This window comes from Saccostrea echinata, unplaced genomic scaffold (genome assembly GCF_033153115.1).
Source record: "Saccostrea echinata isolate AGI-Se365-2 ecotype Australia unplaced genomic scaffold, CSIRO_AGI_Sech_v1 ptg000023l, whole genome shotgun sequence".
NCBI lineage: Eukaryota > Metazoa > Mollusca > Bivalvia > Ostreida > Ostreidae > Saccostrea > Saccostrea echinata.
In genome coordinates, this window is record NW_026889772.1 from 2,209,207 (window position 1) to 2,226,618 (window position 17,412).

The following is a 17,412-nucleotide window of genomic DNA, read 5'->3' on the forward strand; positions in this document are numbered from 1 at the left end:
CCCTCTTAGATTTGGTAAGACAAAGAGGAAAAATTACCAGTTTGACCACCAAGATGGCGGCCAAGGGAAATAACCCGGAGAGAAAATATGTCATATGAAAACTATAAAAAGTTAACAACACTTTTACCAGGTTTACAGGTTAGGAGCAATTGTCCATATGAGATATAGCCGGTCTAGAATACATATTTTAATTACTAAGTGGGATATGATTCCAATGAACAATATAATTGTCATCTCTGTAGTTTCAGCAAATTAGGGGTTAGAGAATTCCAAGATTGTAGCTGCTAAGTAGTGCTAGATCGCAAATCTGAAACATACAGGCCATTCATGGTTTAATATTTTATTTTGACCATTTCATTTGGTTTTGGTTTTTAGTTTCGTTTTGGTTTGATTTTAGTTTTTGTTTTGTTAGGTTTCCTTTTCTTTTGATTTTGTTTTGCAGTTTACAGGTACCCAAGAAGTTATAGGCCATCCGATTGTTGTCTTAAACAGTGTTGATCAGATACAGAAGAACCAATTAATTAAACTTATAATTTAGTAAGTATTTTGATGTGGATTTATAATATTTATAGCTATGAAATGAAAAATCTCAATTTTTTGCACTGTAAATTTATATTTCATTTGGGATTTTATATCCCTAATGGGTTATTATATCCTATTTGAGCAATTTATCCCAACCTGTTAGTTACTGGTCTGTCCCTGTTTGTTGGTTACCGGTCTGTCCCTGTTCATTAGTTACTGGTCTGTCCAGGGATGGGCGCGATTACTGAAAAATGTAATCGATTAATAATCGATTACTTAGAGGAATTTTGTGTAATCAATTATTAGCTCACCTGAGCCGAAGGCTCAAGTGAGCTTTTCTGATCACTTTTTGTCCGGCGTCCGTCTGTCCGTCCGTCTGTCTGTCCGTCTGTCTATCTGTCTGTCTGTAAACTTTTTACATTTTCGACTTCTTCTCAAGAACCACTGAGCCAATTTCAACCAAACTTGCCACTAAGTATCCTTGGGTAAATGGGATTCAAGTTTGTTCAAATGAAGGGCCATGCCTTCTTTCAAGGGGAGATAATGAAGAATTAGTGAAAAATTAATAGCATCTTTTAAAAATCTTCTTCTCAAGAACCACAGTGCCAGGAAAGATGAAACTCATGTGGAAGCATCCTCAGGTAGTGTAGATTCAAGTTTGTTCAAATCATGACCCCCGGGGGTAGGGCGGGGCCACAATGGAGGATCAAAGTTTTACATAGAAATATATAGGAAAAACCTTTAAAAATCTTCTTCTCAAGAACAGCAAAGCCATGATGAGTCATATTTATATGGAAGCATCCTCAGGTTGTGTAGATTCAAGTTTGTTCAAATCATGACCCCCGGGGGTAGGGCGGGGCCACTATGGAGGATCAAAGTTTTACCTAGAAATATATAGGGAAAATTTTTAAAAATCTTCTTCTCAAGAACAGCAAAAAACATGATGAGTCATATTTATATGGAAGCATCCTCAGATAGTGTAGATTCAAGTTTGTTCAAATCATGACCCCCTGGGGTAGGGTGGGGCCACAATGGAGGATCAAAGTTTTATAGAGGATCAAAGTTTTACATAGAAATATATAGGAAAAATCTTCTTCTCAAGAACAGCAAAGCCATGATGAGTCATATTTATATGGAAGCATCCTCAGGTAGTGTTGATTCTGTTTTGTTCAAATTATGATCCCCGGGGGTAGGGCGGGGTCACAATGGAGGAGCAAAGTCGTAAATAGAAATATATAGGAAAATATCTACTTCTTAAGAACTGCAAAGCCATGATTAGTCATTTTGATATGTAAGCATCCCCAGGTAGTGTAGATTCAAGTTTGTTAAAATGATGACCCCCGAGGATAGGGTCGGGCCACAATGGGGGATTGAAAATTTTGCATAGGAACATATAGGAAAATTTCTTCTCAAGAACTGAAAATCATGTTTAGTCATTTTGATATGGAAGCATCCTCAGGTAGTGTAAATTCAGTTTTGTTCAAATAATGACCCCCGGGGGTAGGGTGGGGCCCAGTGGGGGGTCAAAAGTTTTACATAAGAACATATAGAAAAAATATTTCTTCTCAAGAACAGAAAAGCTATGTTTAGTCATATTGATATGGAAGCATCCTCAGGTAGTGCAGATTCAAGTTTGTTCAAATGATGACCCCTGGGATAGGGAGGAGCCACAATGGGGGATCAAATTTTTACAAAGGAATACATGGGAAATTTTTTTAAAAATCTTCTCCAGTACAACAAAGCCATTTGTTATAGTGACATGGAAGCATCCTCGGGTAGTTTAAAATTCAATCCCCCTCCCCCCAGTAATCTTTTTAATACTGAACTGACTCGTGCTTTTGCAAAGCCAATGTGCTCAGGTGAGCGATGTGGCCCATGGGCCTCTTGTTAATCGATTACACTCATTTTTTTCCTGTAATCGATTGTAATCAATTACTCTGGAAGATGTAATCGATTAATAATCAATTACTTTCAAGTTTTTATCCCTTCAAATATCAAAGCAATATTTAAATGGTAAATGTTGATGTTATCCACTGAAGTTTGAATGTGTTCCTGCAATTTCAGTGCAGATCCTTTTAAGATTTTATTCTGGCTAACATTCTCACTAAATGCCCAAATGAGGGATTCTCTACCATGGAAAGTGGAGACATGATTCCTACAATAAAATATGCCAAGGAATTAATTATTCCTTTCAACCTTGGATCCGAACCTCCATATTTATTGACTTGTCAAAAATTATTTAATATTTTATTGTGAATTATTCATTAGAGGTTTTTGGGCTGCCCGTATGTTGACAGTACACATTAAACATTCCTGTATGTGTCTTTTTTCAAAAAATAAGTAAATTAGAATGAACTCTTAGTAATAAACACGTAAATTAAATGTGTCTTTAAGTAATTTAACTAATACATGTAGCACAATTTCATTCTATATTGAAATAAGTGTTTTGAGAGCTATTAATTATTTTAATAATATTGTTTGTCTTCAATGGAATTAGGAAAGTTAAACAATAGGTAGTTCACAGTTTACAATACACCTCATTATCTGGATATGTCTCAGTCAATTAATTAGCCAATTAAGATAAGCAAACACAGTGACACTTACTCCCTCTCTTACAGACACTCATAACCTAGCTCTCACTGATATTAAAGCAACCTTACAATTTTGAATGAAAACATGAGAATGATTTTTCAAATTTTAAAGTTACTAAAACACAAGTTTGAAGTTGTTTAAACATTTTCAGGTATGAATAAGTATTTCCATCTTCTTCTTTTTTCGAGTACAATGTAGTGTATCTACCAAATTATTTATATTTAATACAGCACTTAAATCTGTTTTTGCTATTTATAATTTTCTATTACAAGACAAAGTTTTTCAACATCTGAAATATGAAAAAGGACATGCAGCAAGAGGACAGTGGGTCAAATGTAAAATGCACACAAAAAATCTGTATATTTTATTAATAAATGGTTGAAATACACTTCTGAATTATTTAATACTAGACCAGTAGGTTTATAATGCAAATTTTATTGAGAACATTATTTAACTTATGATAAGAAATATTAGGAAATCCAAACATTACACTAGGTGGTTTATATTTGATATTTATGTGTGACTGACTGGAAATAATTCTCTAAAATAACATCCATTTATGTATAAAATAATCGAAAGTAATCGAAAGAGTAATTATAATTACATTGAAAATTTTAGCTGTAATCGATTAAATTACGATTACAAGTAATTGAAAATCTCTTCGATTTCAGATTACTGTCGATTACTTGAAAAACAGTAATCATTACAATCGATTACGATTACTCGATTACGATTACTCCATCCTTGGGTCTGTCCCTGTTTGTTAGTTACTGGTCTGTCCCTGTTTGTTAGTTACTGATCTGTCCCTGTTTGTTAGTTACTGGTCTGTCCCTGTTTATTAGTTACTGGTCTGTCCCTGTTTGTTAGTTACTGATCTGTCCCTGTTTGTTAGTTACTGGTCTGTCCCTGTTTATTAGTTACTGGTCTGTCCCTGTTTGTTAGTTACTGATCTGTCCCTGTTTGTTAGTTACTGGTCTGTCCCTGTTTGTTAGTTACTGATCTGTCCCTGTTTGTTAGTTACTGGTCTGTCCCTGTTTGTTAGTTACTGGTCTGTCCCTGTTTGTTAGTTACTGGTCTGTCCCTGTTTGTTAGTTACTGGTCTGTCCCTGTTTGTTAGTTACTGATCTGTCCCTGTTTGTTAGTTACTGATCTGTCCCTGTTTGTTAGTTACTGGTCTGTCCCTGTTTGTTAGTTACTGGTCTGTCCCTGTTTATTAGTTACTGGTCTGTCCCTGTTTGTTAGTTACTGGTCTGTCCCTGTTCGTCTTACGTTCCTTACAACAAGCACTAGAGTGATCCCTACAGAAGTTTCTTACCTCTCCATGATCTCCTGTTTTAGCTCTACTGGTCAGGGACCAGGAGGGCTTATGCGTTAGTAAGGTGTCTGTTGTCCGTCTGTCTGTCTTCCTAGCTGTCCTTCTGCCTGTAAACAATTTTTCAAAACGCTATTCCTCCCACAATTTTGCTTCAACTTCTATATAACTTGGTACACAAGTAGACTACACTAAGATGCGTAATTCTCTTTATCAATTTTTGATTTCGATGAACGCTATTGCCATAGTTACTTAAAATAGAAATTTCTGTGAAATTCTTCAAAAATGCTACTCCTCCTACATTTTTAGTCTGAATTCAATATAACCTGGTGCACAAGTAGACTACACTAAGAGACATAATTCTATTATTGGTTTCTGTTTTCAATGAACGCTGTTGCCATGGTTATTGAAAATAGAAATTTCTGTAAAATTCTTTCAAAATACTCCTCCTCCTACAGTTTTGCTCCAATTTCAGTATAACTTGGTACGTAAGAAGAATACACTAAGATACATAATTCTATGTATCAGTTTATGATTTTAGTAATGGTGTTGCCATAGTTTCTAAAACTAAATATTTCTTTGAAATTCTTTCAAAATGCCACTCCTCCTACAGTTTAAGTACAATTTCAATACATGTATAACTGGGTTAAGTAACACAAGTAGACTACACTAAGATACACAAATCTTTATATTGGTTTTTGTTTTCAATGAACGGTGTTGCCATGGTTACTAAAAATAGAAATAGCTGTGAAATTCTTTCAAAATGCTACTCCTCCTACAGGTCGGATTTCAATATAACTTGGTACATAAGGAGACTACAAAAAGTTATATAATTCTATACATTGGCTTTGATTTCAGTGAATGTTGTTGTCAAGGGTACTAAAAATAGAAATTTCCATGAAATTCTTTCAAAATGCTACTCCTCCTACCTTTTTTGTCCATATGTAATTAAAATTTACTCAGAAAGAGACTAAATCAAGGATCATTATTTTATTTATTGTTGTTTCCATAGTTTTAAGTCTAAGTTCTACCTTTGTAAATAAAAATCAGGAGAGCCACAGTCTCATCAGAGACTTCTGATTTTTAAGATTTCAATGTAAATCTCTTCCCATTATGGATGAAAAGGCTGCTTTTAACATGTGGATGAAAAACACTGGGACTAAATTATATCGAAAGGTGGTTTAAATCAGCTGCTGAAATGTTGCATGGCATTAGAATTTAAGTAAAGGGATTTGGTTCCATTAGCCAGAAGTGTCGGGGGGAAAGGAGAGCAATGCCCTGCCAACTGCAAGACAGGCCCTCACACAGAGATGACAATTATATTGTTCATTGGAATTGTGTGTTGTTTATTTTAGAAGTCACAGATGAATGTCATAGCTTGTATTGCTCTTTTCAGGTCAGATGGATTTCCCAGTGTATGTAGTTTTACCAGGAAGTGGGGTTGGTTTAAGGTTTGGATCACCAACACCAAAACAGTACACTGATGTCTTGAACAAGCCCCTCTTTTTGTATACTGTGCAGGCTTTCCACAGGTAGGTCTGGGGGTGATGTACAATCAGGTAGTACATTTAAGACAAGAATTTAATTTTTGAAAATTTATGAGGACGTGAACTTTGATGCTTCTCTCTGGCATTTTTCTTGAAGTGCAATACTGCTTAATAATAAACTTTCAGACATAAAGTGTTGTAGTTGATGTACATCTTGAATTTCAAAAATTAGGTTCATCTCTTATTTTAACATTATTTATCTGCTGGCTAGCCATGAATTATGTCATTGAACTATCATTTTTGAAAAAAAAATATTGCACTATATTTGTTACTTTATGGAGATATTCATGCTTATCATTCAAGATCATGAAGAAACGGATTGCATTCCTCTTTGTAAAGAATCTTAAGGGAAAATTATTAGAAATAAAAATATTGTATCATGAACAAGGCATTCCTTTTGTACAATGTACAGGATTTCTATAATGGGCACTGGAATGAATATTCTATTGCTGGTAAGCATGTGTGTTGATTTGATGCATTTTTTAATCAAGGACAAGAATGCCATCCTCAATGGAATATATATTTCCTCATGAGCACTAATAATCTTTAGGCCAATGGAAATGACAATGAACTTCTTGAAATTATATTCATTAAAAAAAATAAAACATTGTTATTTATATGCATTTATTATGCAGTGAAGAGGTCATTATTGCTAAAATAATTGGTAAACACTGGCAATTTATTCATAAAGTTATCTACTGCACGAATTGCATAAATCTGTGTGCATGTTTTAATATTTACTGCAGATGTGCACATCAGATAAATAATATGCATTAGACGCAGATCCAGGAATTTTTTTCAAGGGAGGTCTACCCCAGTCCAAATAAAAAATCCAACCTAGAAATTTGTTGACAAGCAAGAAACAACCCCCCCCCCTCCCCCTTAAAAAAATGTTATCTCTAGAACTTTCCATAACTGTGAAAAACTAAATTTAAGTATGGGAAGTGGTCAAGTGGATGGGTGGGGGAACCATTTTCTTTCTTTTCTTCAGCTTCATATATATAAACCAAATGAACAAGGGTCGGAGTTTTCCAGGGGGGTCCAAGGCCATTTTTTAGTTTCTTACAAATCTGGGATGGGGGTCCAGACCCTCCCGACTTCCTCTCTATAGATATGGGCATGTGAAGGACATACTCTACCTATATCTGCTTCTACCATCTTGGGATGAGTGACACAGATGACCGACACTGAAGTTTCCCCTTGTTGTAAGGTCACAAGCCAGAACATTTAGGTCACAAACCACAACAACTAGGACAAGGTCACAATCCAGGACAAGGTAACAAGCCAGTACATTTAGGACAAGGTCATAAGCCACAACAATTAGGAGAAGGTCACATATTTTTATTTAATTGATTTTCATTGATACAGACTCTTTTACTTTAGATAAAACTCTGGTATTATTTAATCATAACTGATTAAGTTTGTTACCGTTATTTAAATCCTTTTCTTTACTTGATTAACATTTTTAAAGCTATATACACTTTGATTGCACACTTATATGTTGAACTTAATCATTGTCACTAATTATTTCCATTATCATCTTTGTTATCAAAGTCCTGAGGTCTATTTTGATATACTTTCAATTCCATGTGTATTTTGAATACTGTATGACTTTCAATTCCCAAGAACTGAGCATTCCTACCCACAACCTCCCCTCACTGTCCACACTCATTTGTTGAATTCGTCGGTCACAATGATATGACCAATGGAGTCTGTCACTATTTGTCCAGGACAGAATGATTCCTTTCCTCCTGGAGGTTTGTTGTTGTATTGGAACCGGACTTTCCCTGTCCTGTCCACCACTACCACTGTGTAAGCATTATGATCAGAGACCGCTATGTCTCCATCGTTGTTCTCCACGACATACATTCCATGTTCTCCTTTTTCATAGATTTGCAATCTCATTCATCTTTCTCTATTTTTTGTGTCATTATCTGCCCCTGATAATGGACTATTTTACGATGACTACCATCAGGAGTACTCATACTAACTAGGATGTCCCCTAACCTGGTACAACACAGTCCCTCTGGATGCCAGCCCCTTGGTGTGGTGATCAGTGTCTCTGTCTTCCCATCTCTGACAATGTTCACAGTTCTATTGTTACCATCACTGTATATCAGTTCTCCCTGTCTGGTCATACTGTAATGTCAGCAGGGAATTTCTTACATGTACTGGTGACAGTGTCTTGTACAGCTCCATGTATGTCCACACAGGTCATCATTTTTTCTGTTCCACTAATCCATGCTTTACCTGATCCTACACAGGCCACTTTAAGTAAGTTTTTAACATTTGTTGGAATGTTTGCAATCACTTTGGCTTCTTCTAATAATTCCTTAACAGATAAAAAGGAGACATCATCTGTCAGACTGGATAGTGATGTCTGTGTCAGTGTAGCCTTGTATTCTCCTAATTCTATGCTGAGTTCTCTCCCTTGGACTGTGTTTGTTTGAAGAGAGGGAAATGGTAAATCAGATATTTGTGGAATGTTCCTGTATTCCTTCAGTTTGGATTGGTAGTTGTTGACTTTAGAATTTCTTTGTTTTCTTGAACAGTTTGGATCATACTGGAATTCTGACTTCTGAGTTGGGACTGACATGATTTTAGAGTTGTGATATGATGATCTCCGAGTGACCAGATCAATGAATCAATATTGTTAAAGATGTTTGCCACCTCCAAGTGCCACTGGTTTCTTTGCTCTCTAGACTGATTTTCTAAATCTGCATAAAGGGCATTATGGATATTGAAATTTTGTTTTCAGCATCTGCCTCCTCTTTTGTATTTTTGAAATGATGTCCTCCATTTCTTCTGCCTCTTTTTTGATATTTTCTTTCTTTATTGCAATGATGTCTGCCAGGCTCACCTCGTCATGTCCTCTATGTTGATCTGTGATGCAATCAATGCAGACCGGGACATCACACTGTTGACAGTGGGCCTCACATCTCTGGTGGGAATGAGATGTACACTGAGGGAACACAAGCTGTACTGTACGCCTTGTGAAAGGAACAATGTCATGCTTCATGGACTTGAGGCTCTTGACATGTTTGTTGATGCAGTCATATTTACATTTCCAATGTCTTTGTCCGAGATAAAAATACAAATGGTAAAAACACTTTATTTCTACATAAATCTACTGGTTCATCGATAGGCGCGGTTAAAAAAAATCACGTGCGGGGCGGGACAAACAGAGACAGAAGCGGGGCTATTAGCACGGGAATTTGCAGAATCAGGAGCATGTAAATATAAGGAATAACTGTCAGATTTTTTGGATACATGACGATGATCAATCGATTGGTTTGCGTGATAATTTTATGCATAAACGCCTTCGGCGTTTATGCAAATTATCACGCAAGCCACTCGATTGATCACATCATGAATCCAAAAAATTAGACAGTTATTCCTTAATTCACACAGACCGACTTGGCAGCTGTTACAGAATTGCTGGACAGTTTTGATGCAAAGGTCACAGGTTATGAGTTCCTGTGCCTGGGTGGTGACAGTGGCCATTCCTTATTCATATAGGATGTGGTCATCTCTGTAAAAACAAATAAATATGACACGTACTGTTTTATTTGCATAATCACACACAATCAGGTAATCTATTGTTAAGGAAATCAATTTTGTTGAATAAAGATTTACTATTCCTTCTCCCTAGTTCAGTACATCCTGTTACGTTGATTAAGTTGCTTTGAAAACTGAAGTGTAATTTTTGGCCAAAAAATTGGAAAACTATATCTTAAAGCATTAAGCAAAACAAACATTTTATACATATGTTAACAGTTTTCTGACTAAAAATCTCAACATTTTGTTTATTATATCACAGCTGGATAAAAAGACAGAATTCTGCCTGATGTAGCCATTTGTTTGTAGGAGGGATAGCCAATTTAAACCCAAGGCTAGCAAGAAAGCAGGCAGCTTTGTTATTTGATGAGTAAAGAGTAAAAAAGTCTTCCTTCCCCCTGTCTGTCCTTCCATCACACTTTGCATTCAGCTCAGTTTCATTGAAATTATTCAAGATACTCTTATCAAACCACATATGCTGGAACATATTGATGAGAGCTATTGCACCAACATATTTTGACCTTGACCTTTCCTTTGACTTTGACCTAAATTTTCTTAAATTAGTGTTTAGCTAAGTTTTAAAGAAACAATTCAAGATATTGTTATCAAAATGCATATCCTGTTTCATATTAGTGAGAGCTATTCAACTGCATCAAAATCTTCTGGCCTTGAACTTTCTGTGACCTTGTCCTCACTTTTCTTAATTTGCATTTTGCTCAGATTCAAAGAAACTATTGAATATATTTTTGTGTAAGCATATGCACTGATAATATTTAGTGAGAATGTCAATTTTATCCAATTTTTTTCTTTGACCTTTCCAATGACCTTTGCATTTATTATCTATTGAATATAAAACTCAGTTTTAAATTAACTATTCAATTTTTTTTTATCAAACTAATTCATACAGAAACAAATTTTCATGTTGCATTACTAATGAAGCCTGGGCGGGGCATTCATGTCCTATGGACATATTTGTAGTTTTTGCATGCTTCCATTAAAGAAGATTGGACACAGATTTTTTAATATTTTTAGTATAATATTATGACCTATATGTAGAGCATTTCTTACTGAAATATTAAAAATACATGTTTTTTATAAAATTATTCATTACTTCATGAATTCAGAGATATTTTTGTGAGCATTTTCAATTACTTAACTGCTGATTTTATGAACCTGCTTGCCTGAGGATCAGACTTACAGTAACCTTTAAGTTTTAGGAGCAAGTTAAAGTTTTTAAAGCAGGTTGATGTTTTTGGAGCAGGTTCATTCTAAAATAATGCACACTGCCAGATTTGCTGTGGATGTTGAATCTTACTTAAATTTTCCAGTAGAAGTTTTTTGTGCAAGTCCATAACTATAAATCCTACCCAGCCAAACTTGCATAAATGACTATCACTTCCAGAATATTTGTTTAGTATGGGAATTTGCTTTACATAAAGATAACATTTTTGTAGCGTCAGCTATGTTATGTTTGCCGACAAAGCATATCTGTTGTGCAGAATAAAAATAATAGTTATACCTCTTTCAGGTGTATAAAGACAGAGGGAAGTTTTGTTTATGCACCAAAATTGCAGAACTAGGAAGTATTGCTATGTGTTTAGATATTAACTTGCCAAATTGTCATGAAGGAGTTTATGTGGTTATACAATATATCCGTCCCCCATAATAGTCAAATTTTGAAAATGTAGCTTTCACAAAATGTGCACAAGTGTACATGTAACATATTGAGTAATGAGTATTATAAATGACAATCAGAGATGTTAATTAGGAGTCAGAAAAAGTAAATTGCTATTTTTCTCTCTGTGATATGAGAAACTTTGAAGATTTCCTGTTATTATGAAGAGAGAAAAAAGTGCATAATATTTGTTCAATTTAGACTCCAAGAATTTATAGAATTCATGCATGGGGCCAGTGTTTCTAGAGTTTGTTAAGTACCGGTACATCTTTCAAGGTTCTATCCATATGCCCATCTTCTCTTTTCCAAAGCAGACTCTCTATAAATCATCTTATACAGTAAGAAACTTAGACCCAGTTTATGCATTATGCCTTTCTTGTTCACAGATTTTGATAGTGGTGTTGTTTACACTTGTTTTATTTACACTGATAACCATATAGACACACATAGTAGGGTTATTGTTTACATTTTATACTTGTTTTATTTACAGATTACTGTAAACCAACTTTTATTCGCGACGACTTTATTTCGCGATTTACTGGGGATAAACTAGTTCGCGACGATTAATTTTCATGATCAAGCCATTTTTTGATCTGTTGTTAATAGAAAGAGAGACTTTAAGGACCGGTTCATGGCGAGAAATATTCGCGATGACGAGGCTCTCACGAACCTCGCGAAAATTTCTCGCATGCGAATAAAAGTTGGTTTACAGTACCATGGTTACACACTCTAGGGTTATTGTTTACATTTTATACTTGTTTTATTTACAGATTACCATGGTTACACACTCTAGGGTTATTGTTTACATTTTATACTTGTTTTATTTACAGATTACCATGATTACACACTGTAGGGTTATTGTTTACACTTTATACTTGTTTTATTTACAGATTACCATGGTTTCAGACTGTAGAGGTGGTTGTTTACACTTTATACTTGTTTTATTTACAGATTACCATGGTTACAGACTGTAGAGGTGGTTGTTTACACTTTATACTTGTTTTATTTACAGAATACCATTGTTACACACTGTAGGGTTATTGTTTACATTTTATACTTGTTTTATTTACAGATTACCATGGTTACACACTGTAGGGTTATTGTTTACATTTTATACTTGTTTTATTTACAGATTACCATGGTTACACACTGTAGGGTTATTGTTTACACTTTATACTGTTTTATTTACAGATTACCATGGTTACAGACTGTAGAGGTGGTTGTTTACACTTTATACTTGTTTTATTTACAGAATACCATTGTTACACACTGTAGGGTTATTGTTTACATTTTACAGATTCCCGTGGGTACACACTATAGTGGTGGTTGTGTCCCTTGATGACATTCCCTGGGTTGAGGAACAATTAAAGAAGAACAACTTGACCCGGGTCAGAGTGGTAGCTGGGGCGGACACAAGACACAGATCTATTTATAATGGGGTCAAGGCTCTCAGAAAAGGTGGGCATATAGTCAAACACAGAGGAAACGCATATACTAATTGAAAATGGACAAACCAGATCGAGTCATTTTAAAAGAAATTCTAAAGGCCTGTACATGTAAATGTGTTTAATGATATTCTATTAATGCATCACAAGCAAGTTTTTCTGTTTCTGTACATAGGAGTATACAGAAAAAATCTTCAAAATCTTCTTCTCAAGAACAGCAAAGCTATGATTGGTTATATTTATATTGAACCATCCTCAGGTGTATGTGTAGATTCAAATTTGTTCAAATCATGATCCCAAGGGGTAGGGTGGGGCCACAATGAAAGTTCAAACTTGTAGGAAAAAAGTCACAGTTTGTCAAAAAATATTTAAGCATCCTTAGTTAGTGTAGATTCAAATTTGTTCAAATCATGACCCCAAGGGGTAGGGTGGGGCCACAATGGACAATCAAAGTTTAACATAGGAATACATAGGAAAAATCTTTAAATATCTTCTTCTCAAGAACAGCAAAGCCATGGTTGGTCATATTTACATGGAAGCATCCTCAGATAGTGTAAATTCAAGTTTGTTCAAATCATGACCCCTAGGGGTAGGGTGGGGCCACAATGAAAGTTCAAACTTGTAGGAAAAAAGTCATGGTTTGTCAAACAAATATTTAAGCATCCTTAGTTAGTGTAGATTCAAATTTGTTTAAATCATACCCCCTCTCCCTTTTTTTAAGGGGTAGGTCGGGACCATTTATGCATTTAAGCTTTTCAATACTAAACTGATTTTTGCTTTTTTCCTAGCCACAGTGCTCAGGTGAACGATGTGGCCCCTGGGCCTGATGCAAAGGTTCAAATAAATTTTCTAACCAAAGTTTGACTAAAGTGTGTTAACCTTTCACATATTCAACTTCTAACTAGAACTTTTAGACCAGTTTTACTCAATCTTGGCTCAAAGCAGTCTTGGAGAATGTGCATTTATGGGCTTTTTCAAGGGAACGTAAATAAATAGATAAAAAAGGATGAAGTGAAATCAATATTTTTTTTCCATATCACTGGCCCAGACAGAAAATAGATCTAACTCATCAAGTAGATAGATTCAAGATTCAAGTACATAGATTCAAGATTCAAATAATGAGCCCTGGGCCACTGTAGCAGGCAAATTTTAACTCAGGTGCAAAGTAGCCTATGGGGTCATGATTCAAACAAACTTGAATCTAGTTCTGTATGGGAATGTTTACTTTATACACAACTTATTGAACTTATTGTGATTCTGTTGTTCTTCAGATTCTTAAAGTTGTTTTCCTATATTTGAAAATTTAGCTTTAAGTGATATGAACAAAATGGAATCTATGCTGAAGTAGAATGCTTGCCTATTTAAACATGTAATTTAGGTTCATGTACTGTGACCTTTGAGAAGATTTTTAAATGTTTCATTTTTTGCTGCTTAAGATGCTTTTTGGTCATTTGTTGTTTGATAATGTAAACATGGCAAGCATTCTACACCTGAGGCCTGTTCAACAGAGTGAGCGCTTGTGAACATTTCTGTTGGAGGTATAAGGAATTTTGGCGAGTGCTTGCGAACGTTCGCTCTGTTGAACAGGCCTCTGTAATCATGTTGTAGCGGTGGTAAACCCACAAGCTATCTTAAATTAAACCATTATCCCTGATTTCAGTGTGTACAGGGTGATAAACCCACAAGCTACCTTAAATTAAACCATTATCCCTGATTTCAGTGTGTACAGGGTGGTAAACCTACAAGCTACCTTAAATTAAACCATTATCCCTGATTTCAATGTGTACAGGGTGGTAAACCCACAAGCTACCTTAAATTAAACCATTATCCCTGATTTCAGTGTGTACAGGGTGGTAAACCCACAAGCTACCTTAAATTAAACCATTACCCCTGATTTCAGTGTGTACAGGGGATGCTGTAATCCTGATTCACGACATTGTACGTGTTCTAGCAGAGGAGTCTGTGGTGAAGGATGTGGCTACTGCAGCCAAACAGCATGGTGTAAGTCAGTATTGTACTGGGGAGTTTAACAATATTTATTTAATGATTTTTATTCTTCTGTTAAAGTTTAGATGGAACTGACACTTGTTTTTTTACAGAATTTCTACCTAATGCATTATAATCAGACTAATGCGTAAATGATGTAAGTGTTTGAATAAATTAGTTTGCAAATGTGTTTAAAAAATATTAAAAAAGGTACAGCAATTCCTTTTATTATTAAATAAGTAGTAAACAATTTGATCAACATTTATAATGTTGCTTTGCTTTTCCTACAGGCTGCTGGTATTACCCGACCTTTGACCTCTACAGTGATAGCCAAGGACAATGAGGGATTTCTGTCTGAATCTTTAGATAGAACTAAATATGTGGCCAGTGAAATGCCTCAGGGATTCCACTTTGAAATTATCAACACTGCATACGAAAAGGTGTTGTATACATTGTAACTATTTATACCAAAATGCAATCTCACCTTTTATGGGTGATTATATTCAAACATTTACCTTAATGAGAACATTTAAAAAAGTTATGTCATTTGATTTTTTTTCTTTCTTTCTTTTTTTTTTGTTTCTCAAGAGAATCTGTAGGGAAAGTAAAAGCCTGTTCAACAGTAATAATATTCAGGAATCCATACAGTTTTAAAGTTTAAAATAAAATTCAAGCCAAATAGTATATCATTATGATAATTTAAAAAAATTGTACCATAGGCCTCTGAATATGACTTTGAATTTGGAACCGAATGTCTCCACTTGGCATCCAAATACACAGGGACCAGAGTCAGACTTGTGGAGGGTCCAGACAGTCTATGGAAGGTGAGTTAATACAGAGTCAGATTAGTGGAGAGACCAGACAGTCTATGGAAGGTGAGTTTATACAGAGTCAGATTAGTGGAGGGACCAGACAGTCTATGGAAGGTGAGTTAATACAGAGTCAGATTAGTGGAGGGACCAGACAGCCTATGGAAGGTGAGTTAATACAGAGTCAGATTAGTGGAGGGACCAGACAGTCTATGGAAGGTGAGTTTATACAGAGTCAGATTAGTGGAGGGACCAGACAGTCTATGGAAGGTGAGTTAATACAGAGTCAGATTAGTGGAGGGACCAGACAGTCTATGGAAGGTGAGTTAATACAGAGTGGGATTAGTGGAGGGACCAGTTAGTCTATGGATGGTGATTAATACAGAGTCAGATTAGTGGAGGGACCAGACAGTCTATGGATGGTGATTAATACAGAGTCAGATTAGTGGAGGGATCAGACAGTCTATGGAAGGTGAATTAATACAGAGTCAGATTAGTGAAGGGACCAGACGAGTTAATACAGAGTCAGATTAGTGGAGAGACCAGACAGTCTATGGAAGGTGAGTTAATACAGAGTCACACTTGTGGAGGGACTACCCAGAATTTACAGTATGTTTTATTTCATTGCCATGTTACATTTTTATAATTTTGTTTTTATTAACAGCAATAATGACTATTTTCACACCCACCAAAAAATAACAGAAATGCCTAGACAAAGATAACAAGTAAAAGCTAAAGGCATAATATTCTTGAAAAGTGACCTAATCCTGCATTGAGGAATTTGTATAATTAAAATATTATAACCCCCCCCCCACCCCGATTAAAAATGAAGTTTAGAGGGGGTATATTGAAATCATCATGTCCGTCCATCCGTCTAGCTGTCCATCTGTCTGTAGACGGGATTTTGTCTGGACCTGTTCTCAGAGACTGTTGCATAGATTTGTCTGAAAATTTGTACACTCAGTATTCACCATATAGAGATGTGACCTGGTATTGAATAATTTTTCTGCACTTTACAGATTTTTTTTTTTCATTTTTTTCAATGTGATTTTGTCCAGACCTTTTCTCGACGACTATTGCATGGATTTGACTAAAAAATTTATACACTCATTATTCACCATATAAAGATGTGCACCTGGTATTTTCATTGTGATTTTAATTTTTTTTTTACATTTTACAGGTGTTTTTTTTCATTTTATTGACATAGTCATTTTGGATTCATGTAGGTTTGAGACATAGAATCTAGGACTGCCAGTTGATACATCTGTATAAAAATGTGAATTTCAACTAGTCATTAAATTAAAAAAAAAATCACCAAGTATTAAAAAAGTTGTATGGTAGATAGTCCCTACAAATCTAAGTGTATCAAGATTACACTTTTTTAGGTCACCTGAGTCACTCAGGTGACCTATTGCTATCCGTTTTTGTCCGTCGGCGTGCGTCGTGCGACGTGCGTCGTGCGATGTGCGTTAACATTTGAACATTTTTAGCTTCTTCTCTGAAACCGCTCAACCAATTTCAACCAAATTTGGCATATAGCATCTATGGGTGAAGGGGAACAAAAATTGTGAATTTCATGGTCCCTGCCCCCCTGGGGCCTGAGGGGTGGGGCTAAAACCACCAAAATTAATGCAATCTTTAAAAATCTTCTTCTTTACTCCTGGACATCAAGCAGTCAAACTGTTGGCATCATTGTGATAAGCATTGAGTCCTCTACCAAAATTGTGAAATTCATGGCCCCAGGGTCAGGGGTTCTGGTGCTAGGGTGGGGCTATATAGATCATATAGTGAAAGTGCATTATTTCTTTGAAAATCTTCTTCTCTGCTCCTGGGTATTAAATAAACTAACTACGTATATAGTTATGATGAGTAAGAGTGACTCTTCCAAAATTGTGAAATTCATGTCCCCAGGGGCAGGGGTTCTGGTGTTAGGGCGGGGCTCTATTGATTATATAACTTGCAAATG

General features: G+C 35.5%; 1 protein-coding gene across 1 annotated transcript in view; it reads left to right on the forward strand.

Moving 5' to 3' along the window:
• The first annotated feature begins 455 nt into the window (after window positions 1–455).
• Window positions 456–17,412, forward strand: part of LOC133191067 (D-ribitol-5-phosphate cytidylyltransferase-like) — a 28,970-nt gene continuing 12,013 nt past the window's right edge. Inside the window, exons 1-6 of the mRNA XM_061326744.1 lie at window positions 456–537; window positions 5,823–5,958; window positions 12,504–12,664; window positions 14,552–14,652; window positions 14,928–15,077; window positions 15,357–15,461. Coding sequence (XP_061182728.1) covers window positions 5,828–5,958; window positions 12,504–12,664; window positions 14,552–14,652; window positions 14,928–15,077; window positions 15,357–15,461 — 648 coding nt within the window. The 5' untranslated portion in view covers window positions 456–537; window positions 5,823–5,827. The remainder of the gene's footprint in view (window positions 538–5,822; window positions 5,959–12,503; window positions 12,665–14,551; window positions 14,653–14,927; window positions 15,078–15,356; window positions 15,462–17,412) is intronic.